Below are 21,305 nucleotides of genomic sequence, written 5' to 3'. Positions count from 1 at the left end.
TTACGGTTTTTTCCTGGTGAGGTGAGGAGCCAGAGGGCTGGCAAGGTTGCTGTGTAGATGTAGCCCACGGTTGGGTTTCTGAAACAGGACTAAGAATGGAGGAAGGAGGATTTTGTCAGCTCATGTTCGCTCATCAGTTCAGACATTGCAGGTGAATCTGCCTTATATAAGCACAAGCCCCTTGTGCAGAGCCCAAGAACAAACAAAACAGATTCTGTCCATCCCAGGAAGTTTACTTTTCTTCTAGGGTTTCAATCTAAACACTTTGCGCATTCCCCACCTATTTCCCGTAAAACTTATTTGCTGGTTGGCACTTTTTCTTTTAGGCAAGTGCTGTAATTTGGGATAAGAACTGTAGTCTTAAAAGTGCCTCCCTTTTAGGATCTATTCAACACTCCCATTTCTCCCAAGTTAATAAGGGCAAGTAGTCATCATATCTCATGACCTTGCCCAGTGTTTACATATTCCACATGGTGCAATTTTGCTTAGTTCTGTGCTGCCTTAAAGCAATGGATCTTTCCTGAGAGGCGAAGAAGCAGAACCAGTGTGTGAACCTCAGCTGCAACCTTTCTGCTCATAGACTGACCAGTGCAGTTCATCTCCTACTCCTTCACTTTGGCAGTAATCTTTGCAGAGCACAGCAATATTCCTGGACTCCATGGGGTATTTAAACAGCTATGAGCTCCAGCTACGAGTTTGGGACAGGAATGCAATTAAACTGGGACTGGGCTGTTTTAAGGAGACATGAGAATTCGAGAGCTGGGCCCTGTAGACGTTCCAGGGAGGCCATGAAAGGTGAATGTTGTTCTAGGAGGGGATGGGTCTCCAGATGCGTTAGAACTTAAGTAAAATTGCTGAATTCTTTCTTAGGGACAACAACTGGTTAACTGCTATCCATGTATAAGGGAAATTGGAGCAGAGCCAAAATAAAGGGAACTAGTGAAAGGAGACCGGGTCAGAGAAGGTGTTGGATGGAAGCCAGGCTAAGGGAGAAAGCCTAAAATGAGATGTATGTTTAGTTACTGTTTTTGAATTACTAAGAAAGCTAAGCCCCAGAAAGAGCTGGACTGTAAGCTATTCACAGCCCTCTGGTAGAAATGGAAGAGTAAGAAACTAATTAAAAATCTCATTAATTTAATCCAGAAAAATACTGCTTTTTTAACAAATAAACTTTTAAGATGCTGGTGAATACAATTTTTAAGAACAGAAAAATATACCAACCTGAAGAGTAAGTGGTCTTTGTACCCCAGTTCCATTCCATTAACAAAAAGCTACTTTTTCTGGGATATTTCACTTTTGTCAGCACTACAGAGAATGCTTTTTACAATAAGCAAAACATAGGAGAGTGGCTCAGTGGTGCAGGTAAAAACTGGCATGACAGAGTGAACATGGGGCCTCGGAGAAAGAAACAGCAATGCCAAAGTCATGCAGTAAATGAAGTTACACAGCAAAGTGATGGTGGAGGCACTGCAGTGAGCAAGGGCTGAATCGTGGCTGTGAACTGCACAGAGCCTGCAGGACGGCGCTGCCTCACTCGCTCCCCGTCACCCACAAAAGCCAGCACTGCTTCATCCAGGGCCGCAGAGGGCTGGAGCTGGAGCCGAGCTCCCTCCGTGCCGGAGGATGAGGCTCAGACAGCTGGGAGCAGCTTCTGTCTGTGTGTGTGGCCCCCCAAGCAGGTTCCAGCACACACTTCAATCCCTCACCACAAAAAGGCTCAAACCCCCCTTCTCCGGGGAGTCGGGGAGTATTTTTGTGCCAGTTGCTATCACTGCTGCAGATTTTGGCCTACGCGATGTGAGTTTTGGCTGCAGTTCTGTTTCGGGTTACATATAGAATTTTAGACACTTCACTGTCCGGGCTCAGCTTAATACTAATCAGTATATCTGCCATTCATTTTTGCCTTAAAACTTGGTGCATTTGCGTGTGTGTGAACTAGATCCTACTTCTGGGCAACCACTTATATGAGTAAGATGGTAAAATCCTTAAGTGCTGTGATTTTACAGTATTGTCTCACAGATACTCTCTTTTTTTTCTGGGTATTCAGAAAAAAAAATTGTTCAGAGACGTTTAATTAATTTTCATTACCATTCACACTGGACTGATGAGAAATGGCACGCCTTGGCAGAAAATGTTAGTCATTGCCCTTAACTCATAGCAGATGGTCAGCTTCATTTCTTTAATACATATGATTTGCGGAGCTTCAAGCAGCGCTTTCATGTAAGAAAAATAGTGTGTATATTCAGACCAGCCATTGTGTAATTGCAGGTGCCTAAAATGGTGCACTTAAGGTTGAATAAGTAGAGTATATACAGTGAGTTGCATTTGAGATTGATTATTTTCCTTAATAGTCCATGTATGTTTGGAGTGTGTGGATTCCATTTTCTCCCTTTTTCATTTTATGTGGCTAGGTCTGAAGCCGATATTCTATATGACTGCATTTGCAACAATAAAAATATTTAAGAATTGAATCTTTGGTCTTGCTTTTGTGGAAGTGGGCCAACTTGCATGGTTCCACAATTTTGAGTTCATTTTAGTTGTGATTTCATCCTAATAAATAGAGAATACAATCTCTATTTATTTATGGAAAAAATATTTAAAAGTTATTTCAGATGATAAACACACCGTTTTTAGCATTCAGTCTCTTCTTATATTGGTGGTTTCAGGATAAGAATAAACGCAACTTCAATTATCTTATCCCAGAGTCTGGGACCAATGGGACAAGAATCTCAGTAACTTGCAATGAGATTTCAGTCTTCAGAGTTGACAGGCATTTCTCTCTTTCCTCTTGTACGCTTCCAAATACTTTATTTGCATCCTGCGTTTTCATGTTAGGGTTCTTCTGAGATGGGAGGAACTAAAAAAGTATTGCCAGTACCTCCAGATGGAGAGTTTAAAAGGTCATTTCTGCATTAGAAAGTTCACTTTGAGCCCTGAGAGATATGGCAAAAAACAATCCCCTATGCTGGAAGCCAGGGTAGCAATAAAGTGAAGACAGCAACAAATTAAAGCAGATGCTCTCTGAGCTTTCAGGTAGTGGGTCACAGTCTAGATGTGTCCTGAACCTGGAGCCACTCTAGAATGAGAAACGCTGCTTTTAGTTCAACTGCATGTTTATGGATACGGTTATATTGTGTTTGAGCCCTCCGTTGTGCTGGGAGGGAAAGGTTAGCCCACTGGAATGGTGGCTTTCTCTCTGCAGTGCGATGTGTCTTAGTAGGTGGATCCAATCCAGCAGCTTGGTCATAATGTGTTCATATGAAGGAGATCGACCATAGACCTGAAAAATTGAGAATATGGGAATGGGAATCCTGGACTCCTGTCTCGCATCTATTGCAGGCAGTAATCTAAAATCCCTTTTCATAAATTGGTCAACTTCTGCAAATCATAAAAGTGTCCAAAAAACAAAACAGAATACTGATAATCATGAAAAAGGAGTTTTCATAAGCTGGTGTCATGTTGTTTTGCTCTTGCAGATAAGTGTTTTTGGAACTACCCTATCATGATGTTTTACAGCCTTTATTTGCACTACCGTCATTTTTTTCTGAGCATATCTTTTACTGTCTCAGCTTCTTTCCCTCGCTATTACAGCTGCCTCGATAACTTGGCCAAAAAGTTATCTCAGTAGAAGCTTCTCCTAACGATAAATTAATGCATTTTTTTCTAGGGATTGTATTGTGCTTTTCATTTTCATTGAGTCCTTTGCTTTACTCAGAAAACATAGACTCGGAGTCTCACCTGTTGTAAATTGATGAAAATTCAGGTGTTCTGTCATCAGTTCAGGGATCTGGTGAGGATGATCAGGCCTCACCTTTTGCCTAAAGGCAGTATTAGTACATCCAGAGTCAGAAAGGGAAAAAGGTCTCTTAGATTTCTATTTGGTGAAGGATCTACAGCACCTGAAATGACTTGCTCTGTCAGCAGCTTTGCCTCAAGTATGGGACCTGACCCTTTAATGTCACTTTGTCCCTTTTGGGGGCTGGTTTGCCTGAGAACGAAACCTGGACAGGTGGCCCTAAAGAGCACCCAACACTCTCCAGCCCTGTCTTAGATGTAGTCACTGAAATCAGTCAAAACCATGTCACTAATATCAAGAAATCTGAATTTGTCCTCTTTTCTTTTTTTTTTTTTTTTCCTGTGGTTTTGAGTGCAATCCATAAGCTTGCTAGTGTACCTAATTTCTCTCTTTGGGGTGGATATATTTTGGGTAGGAGCTTTTGTAGGTGACCTTGTTGATTAAAAGAGAAGCACTTTTGTGAGTGGGAATCATAGCAAGTTTCAGAAGGGTGTGAGTGAAAGCTCCTAAGTCCCTGAAAGCTGAAAAAAATGGTCTTTCCGGTAGTAATAATGGATTTATTTTCTAGTTTTATAGTGGACTCAAAAATATTTTTCTTTATCAAAATATGATGGCAGAAAAGGCCTCTTTAGTTGCATAAAGGACTTTTTGTTGCTGTCTTTGGAAGTTAAACAATCCCCTTCCTAAGGAAAGGAAATGGTCATGCTGCAATGGAAGATGGATTTCTGTGCATCTGCTGAGATCTTGCAAAACGTGGTTTCATAACCTTTGTCAGCTAAGCTTGTGGCCTTTCCTGAAAAGACTTTTGGCTGACAACTTTACAGCAATCTGCTCTGTATGTAGACTTTGAATTTGGAAACTAATGGCTAAACCGTAAGAGGAAAATCTGTTCTGTTTATTGGAGAATTTACAAGTACTACCTTCCCTCATATTAAGTATTTTTCCCTCTCTCTCTTTTCTGCCATTAATGATTCCCTATGCGCATTGATTGCATTTTGGTAATTATATTAATTACCTGCAATAGGTATTATTTAAATGTATTCAATTTTTTTTTGCTGCTATGGCAGACATCACAGTGTTGTTTTTTTTAATCAGATAGTTCTTCCTTTATTTTTTTCCCCTTTTTTACTGAAGATGTCTCAAAGTTAAGCAGGATCAGTAATGCTCTGAAAGGACTCAACAGGGGAAAAGGGCCCATCATTAAGTGTCTTGGTAGGTGTTGGTTACAGCATCAGTTCGCCACAAGACACAATGTTGTCATGTGGGTGTTTGTCCTCTGCATCCCAGCAGTATTTTCTTTCCTAAATGTGTGCCAATTTGGCAAAAAGCTGGAAATTTGATTTTAAGTAGTTACACAGTCCTTTTAGATTCTTATTGTTTCTAGAGCTCTGCTGTAGCATTCTAAGATATTTTTAAGCTTTCTATGTAATTACTGAAGAAGCACCTGTTTCATAAACTCTGTTGTGCAAAACAATTACCAAATCATTTCTGATCCCAAAGGATTTTTAGTTTAAAATGCTCTGTGCATAATAGAGAGTAGCAAAATTCCAGCTTTACAATGTGGTGCTCTCTATTCTAGGAATGTTTATAAGGATTACCGTTTCCTTGAGCTCGCCTGTGACTCCCAAGAGGAGGTGGATAGCTGGAAGGCATCTCTGCTACGAGCCGGTGTCTATCCTGATAAATCCTCAGTAAGTTAAACTGCTTGCTAGTTTTTTCAGTAGCTGCTCTGTGTGAGTCAGAACCACAATCTCATCATTTGGGAAGACATCCTGTCTGCAAATATTTCAAGAAATTATAGCTTTCTCATTAAACTCTTCTACAGTTATTTTAAAATATTCATAGTGAAATATTTTAACATTAATTTGTGTGTCAAACCTCAAAATACATATATTTTATATATAAATATATAGAGAGAGGTTTTACATATATATATATATAGAGAGAGAGAGGGGAAGTTTTTATATATGTAAAATGTATATATTTTTTAAATACACACACACACACACACATATATATATATATATATAAAATCTTCCAAAATATTATCCACTGGTTCTGAATAGTAAAAGTAGTGAGCAATTTGGAGTTCCCTGACCTTTATTGTTTCTGTTAACGTCTTCTAAGGTAAAGATATGTTATGAAGAGTTCATTCCTGCAAGCTCGGTGCATAACTGACAGAGGCACCCAAGCAATTACATCTATTTTACTGATTCACTGGATGTTTTTGTGTATGAAATGTGCTAAACCTTTCCAGGCTAATCATAATTCTGAGAAATGAGAATGATGCTTTGTTTTGAAGTTTTCCCTCTTTCTGCCTGTGTTCCATGGACAGACCAGGCCCCTAACTCCACTGTTCTGGGGTCTTGTGCTGGCTGCCACCTTGTCCTTCTCTCCTACCACTTCCCTTGTACCTGTGATATCCCCACAGCTTCCCATATAATTTTGTTTGCATCTCCTCCTGCTGCTATTTAGGCACACAAGCACTCACCAGAAGCAATTTTATTTTTGAAATATTTTTGAAATATTATACTGCTTCCTTTTCTTGCTTAGGTTTTAATGATGTTAAATTAGATGTAGCAACAGGCTAACTTTTTTCAATCTTTGATTCCGTCTCATCTGTCATTCATATATTTTGTGTTTTATTTTTAAGCAAGACAGGCTAGTTGGATTTTCAAATTGCACTTCTGCCCTTCTGTCTCTTCCTTACCCCTAAAAATATTTTGCATTTTTTGTTGTTGTTATTTCTGTTTTTTGTTTTTGTTTAAAGTAACTTTTTAAAAAGAATCTTAGATATGAGAGTTTTCTTTGTAGGATGAAAGGAAGGGCATCTTCAAAATTCAGTTTTTATTGAACTGGAGTTGTCTTTACATTGCAAAAAGAGTGAGTATTACTGTTCCCAAACGCTCTCGTCTGGAAGTCATCCAGTATCCTGCTCTGCCTGAGTAGAACGCTCCTGCAAGCTCTGCAGGAAGACACCATTGATGCTACTTTAGTCTTGCAAAGTACCTTGTATCTCCAAGGCTGGAGTTTCAAATGTGTACCGAAAAGGTGCTGAAGTTTTGAGTTTTGTTGAGCAAAGGTTCTAAGGTCCGCGAGACACCAGAAGCTGCAGTATAACTTTAAAAAGTCATCAATTTTTTTTTTCTTTAAAATCATGTACATCCTCATTACGGTTTCAGTTTCAGATCTTCCTTGGACAACAATAAAATAGTTTTAGAGACATCAACTAGTATTTTATTCTCCTTGGAAGGATTAAAGACCCTGGTTTTGAGCAAGTCCACTGCTGGAGTCTAGGTGCAATTCTCATGTCAGTGTTTCCCCAAAGGTTTGCAATCCTGGAGATTGCAAAGAGATACCCTAGTCCCTTTGCAGGATGCCCGTCTCATTAGTTTGTATGTACGAGTTAAAGCTGGTAAATTCAAGTATCTAAGACTCTGGCGCCAGCAATAGAAAATGAAGAATAGATTAATAATCCTGTAAACCTGGAGTACTGCTGTGGCAAAGCTGGCCTGCTTTCTGTAACTGCCAGGGCAGCGCGCACAGCCTGGAATTGAAAGGTAAGCTGTGGGTTTTCATCAACAGTTCTGCTTGTGGGCAAGAACGCCGATGTAAAACCCAACTCATTTTCCTTTAGTTGAGAAACCTCTACAGCAGCAGGAATATTAGGATTTGTCATTGTATTCAAGATTTTTTTTTACTGAACCCTCACTAGGAGCAGAACTCTGCGCTAAGAGTATTTGCTTTTCTATTGTTTTTCTAATAGTGCTGCTTGAAATTGTGTAATTATAGGCATACTGGGCCCCAATACTTCCTGCCACAAACATAAGGTCACCTCCATCTATCTGTCTCTAGGACTAACTTAATTTGTAAGCTAAGTTCAAGGTTGCTGATTTTTCCCCCAAGCAAAACTCTTAATATATTAAAACTTAAAGGCCAGATATCATTCCATTCCTCCATTTCCTTGCTTCCTTTTGCCTGCCTTCCTTGGCTGCTCTGCACATGCACACACACACTCCCATTCATTTATTCCCTCTCTTGTTTGCTATCCTCAGCCACCCCAAGAAGTTGCTCGAGGAGCCCCTGAACTCTTTTGCAGTTTGCCAAGTCACCTCCTTCCCCCAGGGAATTTGCTGTTGTCAGGCCGTGGGCTTTGACAGCCACCCGGATAGCAATGAATCAGTGTTTTTATTTTTCCAAGCCATATGCAATTCAGCTTGCCTGATATAAATCACACTACTGTGGCTGATTCACTTTGAAACGCGATATCCATTTACCAGCTGACATTACTGCTGGGTTTCGGTACTGATGCATCCAAACCTCCTTTTTTAAAAAAATGACTACAACTTGGTGACTAACCTTTCCAGACTCTATTTCTCAACTGTAGGCTGGTGTTTATTTTGGCTGACTTCCCACTGGATAATATACACTGTTCATGCCAGCTCATGGCAAAACTCGCAATTAAAAAAAATAATAGCACAGATGTTCATCGTAACTTGTTCTGCACTCTTTACCTTGCTAGCACTGTTCCTTTTCCTCTCTCCCTTTATGCCATCTCCTCCCTTTTTTATTACTAAATTAAATATACAGTATTTGCTTTGTAAAAAGCATTGGATAGTGAAACTTTCCGTTCGTTAGCATGTCGCAGGGAGCAGTTGTTGGGAAAGGTAAGCAGACATGGCTGGTGGGTTGCTTTGCGTACCAGCTCAGTATTACCAATGTGTGAAAATCCTTCTGGCTTTGGTCCCATGCCCAGATTATTTCAGGCCTCATTTTCCCGTTCCTTTGTATTAAAGTCCACAGACTTCCCTGGAGTTGCTCCTGATTCACAGTGAAGGAAGCAAAAGAAGAAACAGAATGTTTGGGTAGAGAGGAAATTTTGAAAACCAGTGAATTTACAACCTCACTGAACATCCTCAATCCTTTGCGAATTCCCTATGCTCCCCAGGAAGCTGCCTAACCAAAGGATCTAATGAATGTTCATTGAGTCAGTTTCTCATTTGGTTTGAGCGATTTCCAGAGCTGTACAAGTTAGATTGAACCCGTGTAAAATAAATGTATCTAATATTTCTCTCTTTCCCTTCTTTCCTCCTTGCTGCGTCCTGCAAAGGGGAACAGCAGAGTAAGTTCTTTGTCCTTTCACAAAATCCTTTTGTAATCTGCCACAAGGCTTTTGTTGGGGAAATGGGTTTCTCCTGTGGTTCACACGACTGTTGCCTGCATACTCTTTAGAACAAAATCGTATTACAAATGTTGGTGCAAAAGTGTCATCTATAAAATTACTAACAGCTCTTTGTTTTAATTTTGGGGAAGGAGATGTGTTAAATGTTGCTGAGTGTTGTTTATTTTAATGCAATTTGGTAAGAATGATGCCATAAAACGGTATTGGGACCAAAGATTATGAAGGTATAGTAATAAAGACCTTCTGAGGAAAGGTTACTACAGTCTGATGAAACTCATTACAGCTGGATTTTTTGACCATACATCAAAGCTTGTATTAATGGGCAGTTATAAAAACCCAGCGCTAAAGTCTTAAATAACAGATTTGCTGGCGTTGTTGGCTAAGCTGAACTAGATCAGTGTACTGGCTTTGAAGGTGCCTTAAAATGGATGGAGGAGGGTGGGGTCAACATTTGACTTGGCTTCTAGACCCTTGATGTGTTCCAGCTGGACAGCAGCAGAAGGGTGTGGGGTGTGGAGAGGGAGAGCTGAAGTATGCATGGTAGGTTTCTGAAACTGAGCAGCACATAAAAAGACAGTTTTGCTGATGTTGATCTGATAAACTAATAATCAGGCAGTTCCCAGGGCTAGTACTTTTTTCTTAATGTCACTTTTTACTGAACTTAAGGGTGGAAATTGCACATCGCACACTTTGGAATACGATGCAGAGAGAGTTTGTCATACAGTGGACAGTGGAAAGAAGTTACACAGCTTTTGTGCCTTTTTTTTTTTTCTTCTTCCTCCTGTTTTGGTGTATTAACCCTTAGGGAAGATGTATTTGGAATGTCAAGTGATGCTTCCTAGCAAATGTTCAAACCAATCCCTGAAATATTGCCTGTTGTGTTACGTACTGAGGTTGAAGTATTTCTGGGGTATTTTGGAAAGACTATAAAGTGAGTTTGAAATATTCTGAAGGTTTGGAAGTTTGTCCGTTTTTATTATTTTTTTAAGCAATTTTTGATTCCTCTATCTCCATAGCAGCTGAGCTGAGCAAACCAAAAATCCTTGGGCTTGATGGCCATTCCATAAAAGAGGATTTTAGTGTTGAGTAGGGAGGAGTTAAGAGTGGAGCATGGATGGCATGGAAAAAGGGACTTCACCTAGGAGATGATGTGAAGTGTAAATGTTGCTGTGTTCACGTACAGTATCAAGCTAATGCCTATAAGGTTTCTTTATCATATGCTGACTTTAGGCTGTGCTGTGGCAGCGAATGCTCATCTGCCCTGTGGATGAGAGACTGCAGACTGTAGGTGCTCTGTCAAGGGAGTGACAGTAACTGGGGCACCAAGAAAGCCATGGCACTGGCAGGGGCAGATCCTGGAGGTCAGGAGTTGCATAAAGATGTTCTGCTCTCCAGAGACCTGAACTGTGGGTCACTCCAGAGAGGTCACCTCTTTTAGGGAGAGTTAACTGCCAACATTAGGCAGGATACATATAAGCAAGCACAGAAGAAACTTGTGAGATCTGAGAGATGATGAAGCTGTTGACTCTCCTTTTGCTTCAAGCCAGGAGAAATTCTCATTCTAGATTCTACTGCTGGCCTGGTCTGAAAGCTAGAAAATAATTGCAAGAAATGTCCCTGAAAGTTGTCCTGCTTGGAACTAATTCATCCTGAGAATCCTTGCATCATAACCACTGTCCCTGGTCACCCTCATCCTCTTTGACAAAAGCCTTCCAGGCCAGCTTCTGGGGGCCATGTTGTCCCATGTAGGCAGGTATGTTAGTCTGCAGCTGCCCACAGGGGCTCAAACCCCACGGCCTATGCGCCGTTGGGACACTTCCACCATCCAGGTGTATGGAAAATGAACAGGTAAGCTTGAGAGGTGATGGCAAAGTTTGAAGAGGTGTCAGGAGGACAGAGGAGAAGTAGGCTGAAGCTCACAGTGACTTTTTAAATCAGTAAAATACTTCCTTACTGCCCTGGGCATCTAGCAGAGCTGTAACACTCCACTATTGCATTCACGCAGTTGACTGTGTCATGTACATCCACCTCTTCTCTACCTATGCCTTTAAGTTTGCACTTTTAGATTTACAAAAGTAAAAATAAACATTGGAATAATGAGATCCTTGAAAATAAAAGGAGAGGGGGCGGGTTTATATTCGTCAGTGGATCTACTAATCATTTTTATTTTTACTTTTTACTGTTGCACAATCATTAACGTAAGCGAGATTTCTCACGTGGTTAAAGTTAAATATATCTTCAATAGCTTTGTTGGATAAGATCTGTAGAGGGGTCCTTTAGAATGAGGTAATGGAGACCTACCTCATTCAGCAAACACATGCTGGCGAGCCACATCTTATTAATAGTAAAACTGAACTCTGCTCTGCGATCTTGCGTTGAGACAGGAGAGCACTGAGAAACTGTTTGTCGCTTCAGTCCAGATGCTGCAGACACTGGAGCTGAGTGTCTAAATAACTTGGTGAGTTTGGACCTTGCCCTGTGCACCTTCATCACCTCTGTTAAAAAGAAAAAGCCTTCTAGAACATGCCACTAAAAAAAAACCCACATGAAATCCATTTTAAATTAAAAAAAAAAAAAATCCATGGTTAAATTAAAAGATAAGCCATGTAATATGTCCTCATGAAATTTTGATTCCAAATCCATACTTAAAAAAAAAAAAAAAAAAAAGTTTTAATCTGAAGAGTTTACCTTTCCTTTGTGTTCACCAGGGCCTGAAGTCGACAACCATTTCACCACATCTGCCTGATTTGAAGAGTCAGAGATCGGAATGCTGTGATTAGACTCGAGAAAATCCAACCTAGAACCCTAGAAAATAAGTCTGATTAAACTGCATTAGGTGCAGTGATTCTGGCCTTCTTTTCTAAGAGCTTTGCATTATTATGCTTGTTCATATTTTTTACAAAGCATATAGAACTGAAGAATCATAAGTAATGTATTTTCATCTTGTATCTTCATCTTTTGTGAAACTGTGAGGAAAACGTGAGCAATACTGGTCATATGGAACATTTACCGAGTATAAAGTCAGCAAGGGTTAGTTTGAATTTTCTCTTGAGACAAACAAAAATCCTTTTGAATTTTGAGAAGAAAAATACACGGGCAAATACACTTCTTGCTGCTCAGTTTGCTTGTTGTTCCTTAAAATAGTTCTTGGTGACAGTTGCTTCAATTCAAGTCTCTCTTCAGAGGGCGGGGGGGAGTTTTACCAAACCCAAATTCCAGATCAGCTACTTCATTAAAAGGACCAGATGTCCTGCTTTCTCTTGAGACAGTCCTGGAAAGTAGCAGCTTACATTTAGCGAATGCAGGATACTCATTCAAATTGAGTATATCACAACAGCGCTCTCAGCTCATCTATGATTTCGTGCTTGCTTGGCAGTTGACATATAAGTGGAGATACTGTTCCAGAAGTCATATGTATCTTTGCGTCACGCAAGCGCTGTGACGCTTCCTTTTTCCCATTGAGCCATATTTCTGGAGGGTCTTCATCCACCTCGTAGCTGTGCGCTGTGACTCAGCCGGGTACGGGCTGTGGTGATGTTGTACGAGCACCCCAGGCAGATGCAAACTGAAAGTAAGTGGCTCTGCTCGGAGACTGCTCAAGTCGGTGTTTAAGTCTGTAAATTATGGAAAGTAAAGACTTGTTTGCATTTGTTGCAGAGTGAGAAATAGAGATGGAAACTGCTGATACGATGGAGGTCAAAACAGTGGAGGTATAAGTGTAAACTGTGCACTTACTATTTTTTTTACAATTTTTAAAAAACAAACTAACACTTTTTAGAAAAGGAAGGCATTGCGTTCTCCGGAAAGAAGAATCCACTTCAATTACAGCAAACTTGGGTTTAGGCCAACTGGTTTTAAAAATAACTTTTAAATGAAGAAGCGCTAAAATATTTTTTAAAGTGGAAAAATGCCATGATTTTATAGACAATGTTTCGGGCATTGCTTCGAACAGACGAACTGAATTTTACAATGAAGTCACAGCGTAAAGGAGCAGAGCGAGAGAGCGAGCGCGCACGCGCGCACGGGCTGGCTGGAAGGCAGTCCAAAATCCAGGCAGGAAAGGAAATGGCAGGCTGCTTTTCAGTCCATTCTTGCTGCCTCACTCTTTCAAGGATGTGAGAACAAATGTTTCAAATAAAAACTATCTTCTCATCTCCTAACTACTGAATAGTTCAAACAAAAACTAGATGCAACTAGTGCCTTGTTCACCAAATGGCAGATGACTCCATTGCCAGAAGCCGAGAAATCGTTCAGCCTTGCTTTTATATATTTTTTTAAATTATGATTTTTTATTCTTAAGAGTAAAATAATCCCTGTCATGAGAGAGTTAAAAAAATGTACAAGGGAAAAAGATTCATAGCATTGCATCAGTTGCACTGGCTGTAACAAGATGCAGGCGAGCTAACTGAATGATTTCAAAAGCAGTCCCAGAGAAGCTGGTATCTGCCTACCAGGAGCCCGGGGTTCAACTGCTGTTGCAGGGTTTTACATTTCTGCTATTAAATGGACCTGCTGACACTAAGCAAGCTTCAGGAAATTTAGAAATGTGCAAACAGTTTTTATTTCTCTAATGTATTCATGGTGGGCTCTTTAGTGTGCTTTTGGCAAGGCATCTGCATATTGAAAATATTTTGAAATTCTTCATTTTTTATGGCACAGCTAATTTTTGCACCACTTCTACGCATATAAACGATTTCATTGAAGCTGTATGGAAAGGTGAAAACTCTCTGGCTGTCAAGTTTCAGCTCATGGAGTCCAGCTCTGGACGTATGTGCCACTGAAAGGGTGGGAGAGTGAGATTTGCCCTAGAGCAGGCAGTGCCGAAGGGCAACCTCCAAGGAATTTTTTTTTTTTTGCCAAAACTGTCTCCAAGCTCACGCATCCATAGCATTTCAAGTGTAACAGGAAATGGTATCATTGGACATGAGGGTGGAGAGCAGCTGCTAAACTGCCAGATCATTCTCTTTTCTCTGTCATTTACCCCAGGCACCAAGATGATTGAGACAGACTAGGTGCTGTTTTCCCTGTCTCCTTTTTGGACAAAAACTAACTCATATGCAGTGTCCAATCTGATAAATGGTTTCATCCTGGCTTTTTTTTTTAAAAACCTATTTTATTGTGGAAATGGTTTTATAATTGGTCTGCACAGGGAGAGAAAAATCTCAAGTCTAATTTTCAGAGTGAAATACCCTCCATTCCGAAACTTCATTCTCGTTTACCTCTCTATTCATACTGTCGTTTGCTCCTGTTGATCAGTTGCTCCGTAGCTCCTGACCCACCTGTTTCCCAAATCTGTTGTGGCCTCTGCTTGGCTGCTGCTTTCCCTGTCCCTCTCTCCTTGCTGTGCCTATATGATACTTGGTAAATCGATTGTGCTACTTTGAGATAATCTGGTTTTGTCCCCAGGAGAACCTCCCTGTGAACATTTTCTGTTGTTTCAAATGTGATTTTTTTTCACTTCAGTGACTTTTGTTGTTCTCAAAACTCCTTTTCCTGCAAATGAGAAGCATCTTGCTCTTCACCTTTATGTACTCACAGAAAAGGTGCTTTTTGTTTATTTTTGCCCACTTGCTGCTATTCCTCTTTTATAACCCAATTATTTGTAATTCAAAGATGGAATTAATGCATCTTTGAATATGATAGTTCAAATGACATCGTATTAGGGTTTCTGCACTGAGCATCACAGCTAAGGGCATTTACGGAAATCAGCTGAAGGGATGAATCTAGAGCATAGAAAGAAAACTGTGTTAGAAAAAAAATAGTCCTATTGAATATAATTTGCCTTTCAGTTGTAGTTTGGTGATTTAAAACTTTGATTTGCAGAGATAGATATTTGCGTGGACCCCTGTATAATTTTATTTGCTGTTCCTTCACTTCTGTATAGGTGGTGATCTGTGAGTGACAACAGCAAACGCCCTGGAATGTGTAGGAGTCTAGAGCGGTGGTACTTTGTTAAGATGGTTATATGTGAAGCACAGTTAAGCTATGGCATCCATGTCTCATGTATGAATATTGAATGTATATCTCAGTGTGCAAGTAACCAATGTCCCATGCAAAGGAAAATTACCTTTACCCTACAGAACTTCATCTAGACCCATGGCTTCCAGCTGAGAGCTCAAAGCTGATTAAGATGTTAAAACTGAGGGGAATAGAGAGAGCAAAATACAGCATTGTCTGTAGTCTGTGACAGTACTTGTGGTGTCCTGGGGATGGTGAAAATTGGTGCCATTGCTTCAGAAAGCTCATCTGTCAGCTGTCTCCAAGCACTTGGAAGCAACTCTTTCTGTGCTCCTTGTTATGTAGGGCTATGCAGGAAAAACCTCTTAAACTGATGAGTGAATTCCTATGCTCAGGAATGGTTTTACTACAACCATCATAGGTCACTGGAAGGCTGGAAACATGGGTGAAATCCTGAGCACAAAGAATCCAGTGGTAAAACTTGCATCAACTTCAGAGGGCTAGGATTTCATCTGGTGTGAGTAGGCGGGTTGTCCTTAGCATTGGATGTCTTCTGGGGGACTGTGTGGCTTTTGTTTTTGTTTTCCCTCCTGCTTTCTGTAGTCTGATTAGTGTTCTGCTAACATGAAGTTCTCCTTTCCTAGAACCAGTCTTGGCATTGTCTGACCAAGGCTGTGATTTCTGCCCCATGTCGTATTTCTTCTATTTTATTTAGCTTCATCTTGTTGGTACAGTTTCTTTGTGAGTCTCAGCATGATGCTTTTCTAGCAGCTGTTGCTAATATTGCAAATAGATATTATGTGTCTGGAAGCTATAGTTGTGGATCAGGGTCCCATTTTACTGCCTCCAAAGGCAGGATTGTCTGCTGTTTGAGGCAGGCTTAGCCGGACGTCTTCATCTTCTATTCCTTAAAAACACCTTGCTCCAACATCCCTTGAGTATAAGGTGATTGAGTATAAGGTGATTGCTGCCTGTCTCTTAAGGACAAGCAGTGTTTAGTCCTCCTGTTCTACTTACTTTCCTGGCTTTTTCAAGTTCTTTCTAAAATTTGACCGGTTGGCTGGAGTGCTTCACTTCCTTAGCTGGTCAACCAGAAGCCTCTCAGATTAATGCGTAGGTGCAAATTTGCTCAAGTGGTTTTGATTTTATCAGGTTAGCTGTTCAAGTGGTTTAAAATGGGTAATCTTGGTGAACTAGGTTAGGTGTCAACACGCATATGAGATTCTCCATCCTCTTTTTGAGTTAATGAAGGAGGAAAGGAAAAACTTTGGAACATGATCGTATCTAAGCCATCATGTGCATATGTGGGTGTTTGTGTTCAAAGAACTTTGGCGGTGTCTTTGCTCAGATACGCTGAGTAGATTTTCTTTTCAGGGTGCAGGTATCGATAATTTTCTGTTAAATTCAGTTTTTTCTAATGGGATCTTATCTGGGTATAAGAAGAAAGAGACGATTCCTTCCAAGTCTGAAGCTTTTGACTGTGGGCTACTTCACAGTCTCTCTTTCTAGGCAATGCAAGCTTGGAAACAAAACTCTCACTGGAGGACTTCCTAAATACTCCTTTATGGGCAACATGGCAGTGAAACAGGAAAACTCAAGCCCACAGTGGAATACTTACACGCACGTTTTTTCCCTGAGAGAGCTCAGGAAAGGTGCCATGGGAGTGCCAGGGTTCCAGGGCAAAATCCTTCCTTCCTTTTCCTCTAGCTGAATCCTCTGAGTCTGGTTTAGCTGGCCTAAAAGATGCTCCCATTCATGCTTCACCAATATTGCTAGCCTTTCAACTGTTCTTTCACAGATTTCTTTAGTATATATTTTATCATTAAGTTATCTCCCAGGGCTTGCAGATAAATATGGTGGTTGTGACAATCTTTCTGGATATTCCAAATTCAACCCTTAATCAAAACTGGAGAATTACTGTTCAAATATCAGTGATATTATCCTTTCTGTTGCTAAGCATTATGGTAAAAACACTGCTTTACTATGGTAACTCCAGAGTCTCTTGAGAATTACTTTAGGATATTCTAATCTTCCTTTTTTTTTTTTTTTTTCCTCCGTAAGTTTCTGGTTGTATCCCTGAAAACTTCTGGGGGCTGCTAGGGATTTGGAGCAGCTGAATATATGGGGACCAGCATAAAATGAAAATAGTGTAAAAAGGAGTAACTTTTGGCAGGGGATATTCCTGGGCAGATTAGTATCCACATACACATTTAATGAGCTAAAAACTCATTAGGGAGAAAGTGGGGGAAAAAAATAACAGGAATTTGCTATTCATTTTCTAGTCTGTCTTCCTGGACTTCCGTAAAAACTAGGAGGCTTTGACATAAAATGTAAGCTCTGCTTGACACAGGATGGATGTTCTTATGTTCATATTCATGCCTGGCTTCGCCAACAGCAGAGTTTGTAGCCAGTCAAAAATCTGCCGTCACGATGTTCAGAGCTAATTGTTTGCTTGGAAACCACTGTGATCTCGTACTTTTATGAACTTATTTTACTGAGTTCAAGATCTCTCTGCTGGAAGATACACTTAAAAACACACAACATGCTTCCAAAATGTTATACTAATTAAAAAAAAAAGAATAAAATAAAGAACTTAGAAGATCATAACCAAAGAATTATACATTGGAAGTTGAATCCTGTCTTTCTTTGGCTGGATTTCTTGGTGCTGTTTCTTGCACAGGCTGCTGTGTGTCCAGTAACACACTCCAGAAGGGCTGTGCATGCAGAGAGCTTTTCATTCAGCTTCTCTGGGTGTAGTACGCCAGGATATTTGCATCCATAAACATTTAGTTATGAAAGATGAAGAATGTAGAAATCCAGGCATTTGTGTTTCTTGAGAGTACAACTGCATGTAGTCAATGGAGAAGCACTCTCCAAGGCTGTAGCAAAAAAAAAAAAACCCACATTCTTTTCACATTTCTTCCCAGTTTCATTAGACATGTCATACAAGAGCTAAAATATGAGGCAGACTTTTCAAGAAGCCACGGCACTTCTTCCTGGTTTTGGGTTTCCCAAAGTGAGCTGTGCTCACTCGGCTGTTCCCTGGCCAGAGGTTTTATCATGTGGACCAAATATCGCAACGGAACAGGCAACACCATCTTCATGTGTTTTTAGACATGTTATTTACTGGGGTTTCCCTGAAGAAAGCTTAGGAATTCTTTCCTTATGAGTCATTAACCAAGTGATGGTTTTTATATAAACTTTCCTTCAGCTGGCTAGAATTGGAACACGGTGTCTTCTGCTCCTTCTGGGGTCTGACTTTTCTCTTAATTTCTTTTAACAGTTCTTCCTGCAGCCAACAGGATGATTTGAACCTGGTGGCCTTCCCACCCTTTCCATAGCCTTGAAAATTCGTGGTCTAGCCAGTAGACATGCTGGTGGCAACCACAATTTGTGCGTAATCCTGCTTTTCAGCTCTCTTCCTGGTGGTGCTTTTTTTTTGTTTTCTCAACTCTGCACCTTACATGTGGCTTAGGCAGAATGTGTTTTGCCACTAGCCAGATTGGAGGATGTATTTAATGTGCTGAAATTAAAACAGAAAAGCAGATATTTGACTTCAGCTGCATGAAGGTTAAAAGCTGTGAAGGAAGCCCTGCGTTTCCTTAATGGAAATCGCTAAGGCTGGAGAGACACGTGCGTTCTCCCGCATGCTCCTGATCGCCTTCCCACCCTCCTTGAGCAGAGTCGTCATTGCCAGCTGCGCGGTGGGTGTAGAGTCACTTTTAATTACCTTCCTCCACTGCTTTTGAGTTCCAGCCCAACTGATGGCGCCAGGGGCTGAACCGCAGGGAGATCTCCCGTCAAGTCCAGCCTTGCCAGGCAGAATTGGTGCAGCCCCCTGCACTTTCTTGTGGTGTTTTCACTATAACATTTTAATTCTTTGGACTGTCAGGAGCTATGTTAACATCTAGTAACTCTGTAATGTGCTTGTACATGTGAAATGCCAGGTTATGGTCACCAATTATCTTCCAGGGCCTGACTTCAGATGTTTATATGCTGTGTGTACATATATGTAATTATATATCTATATATATATGTTTGTGTAGATAAAATATCCTGTGTATAGAGGTTTCTTAAAATACACGGCATCCTTTTAAGCCAGTAAGTATGCAAAATTCTTTCAGTCTTTTTCATAACCCAAGATTGGATTTCTTTATTTTTACAGGAGAAGGAATGGTTTAGCTGGAATGAAAATGTTCATTCCACTGCATCATTAGCTACAGCCAATCTTGAGTTGAAGCCTTTCCCATTTTTCATGTTAAAGCCCTCGTAGTTTGACTGTGAATCAACATATAGGATGAATTTCTGGGGTTAAAAGAGCTTGTCTGCATGCCTCTCATTTAAGCTGAACTTTTACTCTTCTTTTTCTTATAAAGAAAGGTAGACAGAAAATAAATTTGCGCTTTAAAGTTCACGTCCTATCGTTCCTCTCCTAATGAACACCCCAGAAATTTTCCCTTGACAAACGTGGACATTTAGCTGGAGTAAAAGATCCTCAAATGTGTCAGCTGATGCTCTAATAATTCTGAAGTGACCTTCTATTAAAATAGATTAGTCACTAACATCTCAGGTTTGATATCTAGTATGGACGGTCCAGTCCACTGTTCTTTTATCAAATTAATTTGTGGGTCACGAACAAGGTTTTTTTCCCTTCTCCATTACAAGGAAGCTGAAAGCCCTTTTGTTCAGTTCTTTACCTGTTTTTCAGCAGCCTGCTTTCCTCATGCATGAGGCTGATGAAAGCATACATGGGAGTTCTCGGTGACCGCTAACCAAATACCTTCACTCTTCTCTCCCAAGTACAGTCCCCTGCGTAACGGGAGAGCTGAGCCGGAGGCCTGTGCAGCTCTGAGTGTTCTCTGGAACACGGACAAGGACTTTGGGAGGGGTGAAGGAAAAAGACCGTATAGTTCATATATGATGCAAAGCCATTTCATTTTCATTTCTCTATTCAGGAAATACTGCAGTAAGTCTGGAAACAACGAAAGTGTAAAATGTATCTTTCACCAGAATGCGCCTAGCCTGCTTCATCCATGATCCAGACTGTTATCCCTACTGGACCTGCACTGCTTTAAGCAGTGCTTGATAGCTCACTTGGTCTTCTCGTGGCCACATTAATTATCAAAATTATCTCATGGTTGGAGGCCGTAGAGTTTTCTTTTCCTCTATTATTGCTACCTGATGAGCTTCCAGAGCAGCAGCTCTCAGTCTGTCAACATCTAAGCATTATTTTATCCTGTTTGTGTTTTTGTAATCCTTGAATCTGTCCTTATCTTTCAGGACACTGTCGCAATCCCCCATTGTGTTGACAGTACCTCACAGGGACATTTTGATGAAAGCCTTCAAGGCTCTCGGTTCCTCTTCCAATACTCTCAGTTACTGGTGGTAGTTTCTCCCTGTGCAATTCTTCCATAATGCCCATGGTTACCGGCTGAATTACCAGCCTCGTAAGGGTGCTGCTTTACTGAAACAAAGACCTATTAAGCTTTCCTTATTCGGGAAATCAGCTAACCTATAGAGCAAGCCTGGCATGTTCTGCCATTGTGCTTTTTTTGCTTGTTTGTTTGTTTGTTTTATTTAAAGCAGATTTACAGACTCACGGTTTCCCTTCACATCTTTTGTCCGGGATATGAAAAGTAATGTGGTGAGTTTTATTTCTCCTGAGACAGTCCATACCTTCTTTGTGTTTTACCTGGCTTTCAGCTGGTTTTCTTTTTGGGGGTCTTTTTGTTTTCACGCTGATTCAGACTTCATTCCTCTCTGCAAGACTTCCAAACATGCTATCACAGTCCTTCAGCCTTTATCTATTGGTGTGTGTTTCACGTAGCTCTTCCCTTTCTCTCATCACTGTTTGGGTTTGCACGATTGTACTTCTTCTTGCCAACAGCCAGTGCCCTTTAGGCATATGTTTTCCATATATGCATTTGTACGCATCCAGGCATCTGTTAAATTCAAATGTGTTAGGATACTCTGAGGGTAAGTTAATCTCTAATTCTAGAGAGCCTTGGGCCGAAAGAGGAACCGTTTGATATGACATGGAATATGTAGTTATCAGCTGGAAAATCTGCATCCTATCACTTCCCTTGTCAACACTTCCAATATCAGAATGTATGTGGGATCCAAAAGCCTGTGGTGTTAAACGTGAAAATCATTGCTTTTTTTTTTGGTGTGTTTGCATGGGATCTTTGTTCGCTGTGATTAATGGTCCACTAACAGTGTCCAGTACAAGTTCAGTGCAGTGTACAAAGTGCCTTTGATGCCAGACATTCTACAGTGCTGTGCAAAAACTAAAGCTAATAGTCGTAAGTCTGAAGGACTGGAATGTTTTCAATATACTTTTAAACAAACGATTTTATTGTGCCATTCGCA

General features: G+C 40.5%; 1 protein-coding gene across 1 annotated transcript in view; it reads left to right on the top strand.

Annotated features, from left to right (window-relative positions):
* DNM3 (dynamin 3) overlaps positions 1–21,305 on the top strand; it is a 151,241-nt gene that overhangs the window by 100,104 nt on the left and 29,832 nt on the right. The window contains 1 exon segment of the mRNA XM_088524463.1: positions 5,376–5,487. Within this exon segment, the coding sequence (XP_088380589.1) occupies positions 5,376–5,487 (112 nt within the window).

This window comes from Tinamus guttatus, unplaced genomic scaffold, assembly GCF_059628265.1.
Source record: "Tinamus guttatus ecotype Peru unplaced genomic scaffold, ASM5962826v1 Tinamus_guttatus_pri_ptg000211l, whole genome shotgun sequence".
In the NCBI taxonomy this organism is placed as follows: Eukaryota; Metazoa; Chordata; class Aves; order Tinamiformes; family Tinamidae; genus Tinamus; species Tinamus guttatus.
Note: the sequence above shows the minus strand (reverse complement) of the source record. Positions and strands in the feature narration are given on the sequence as shown.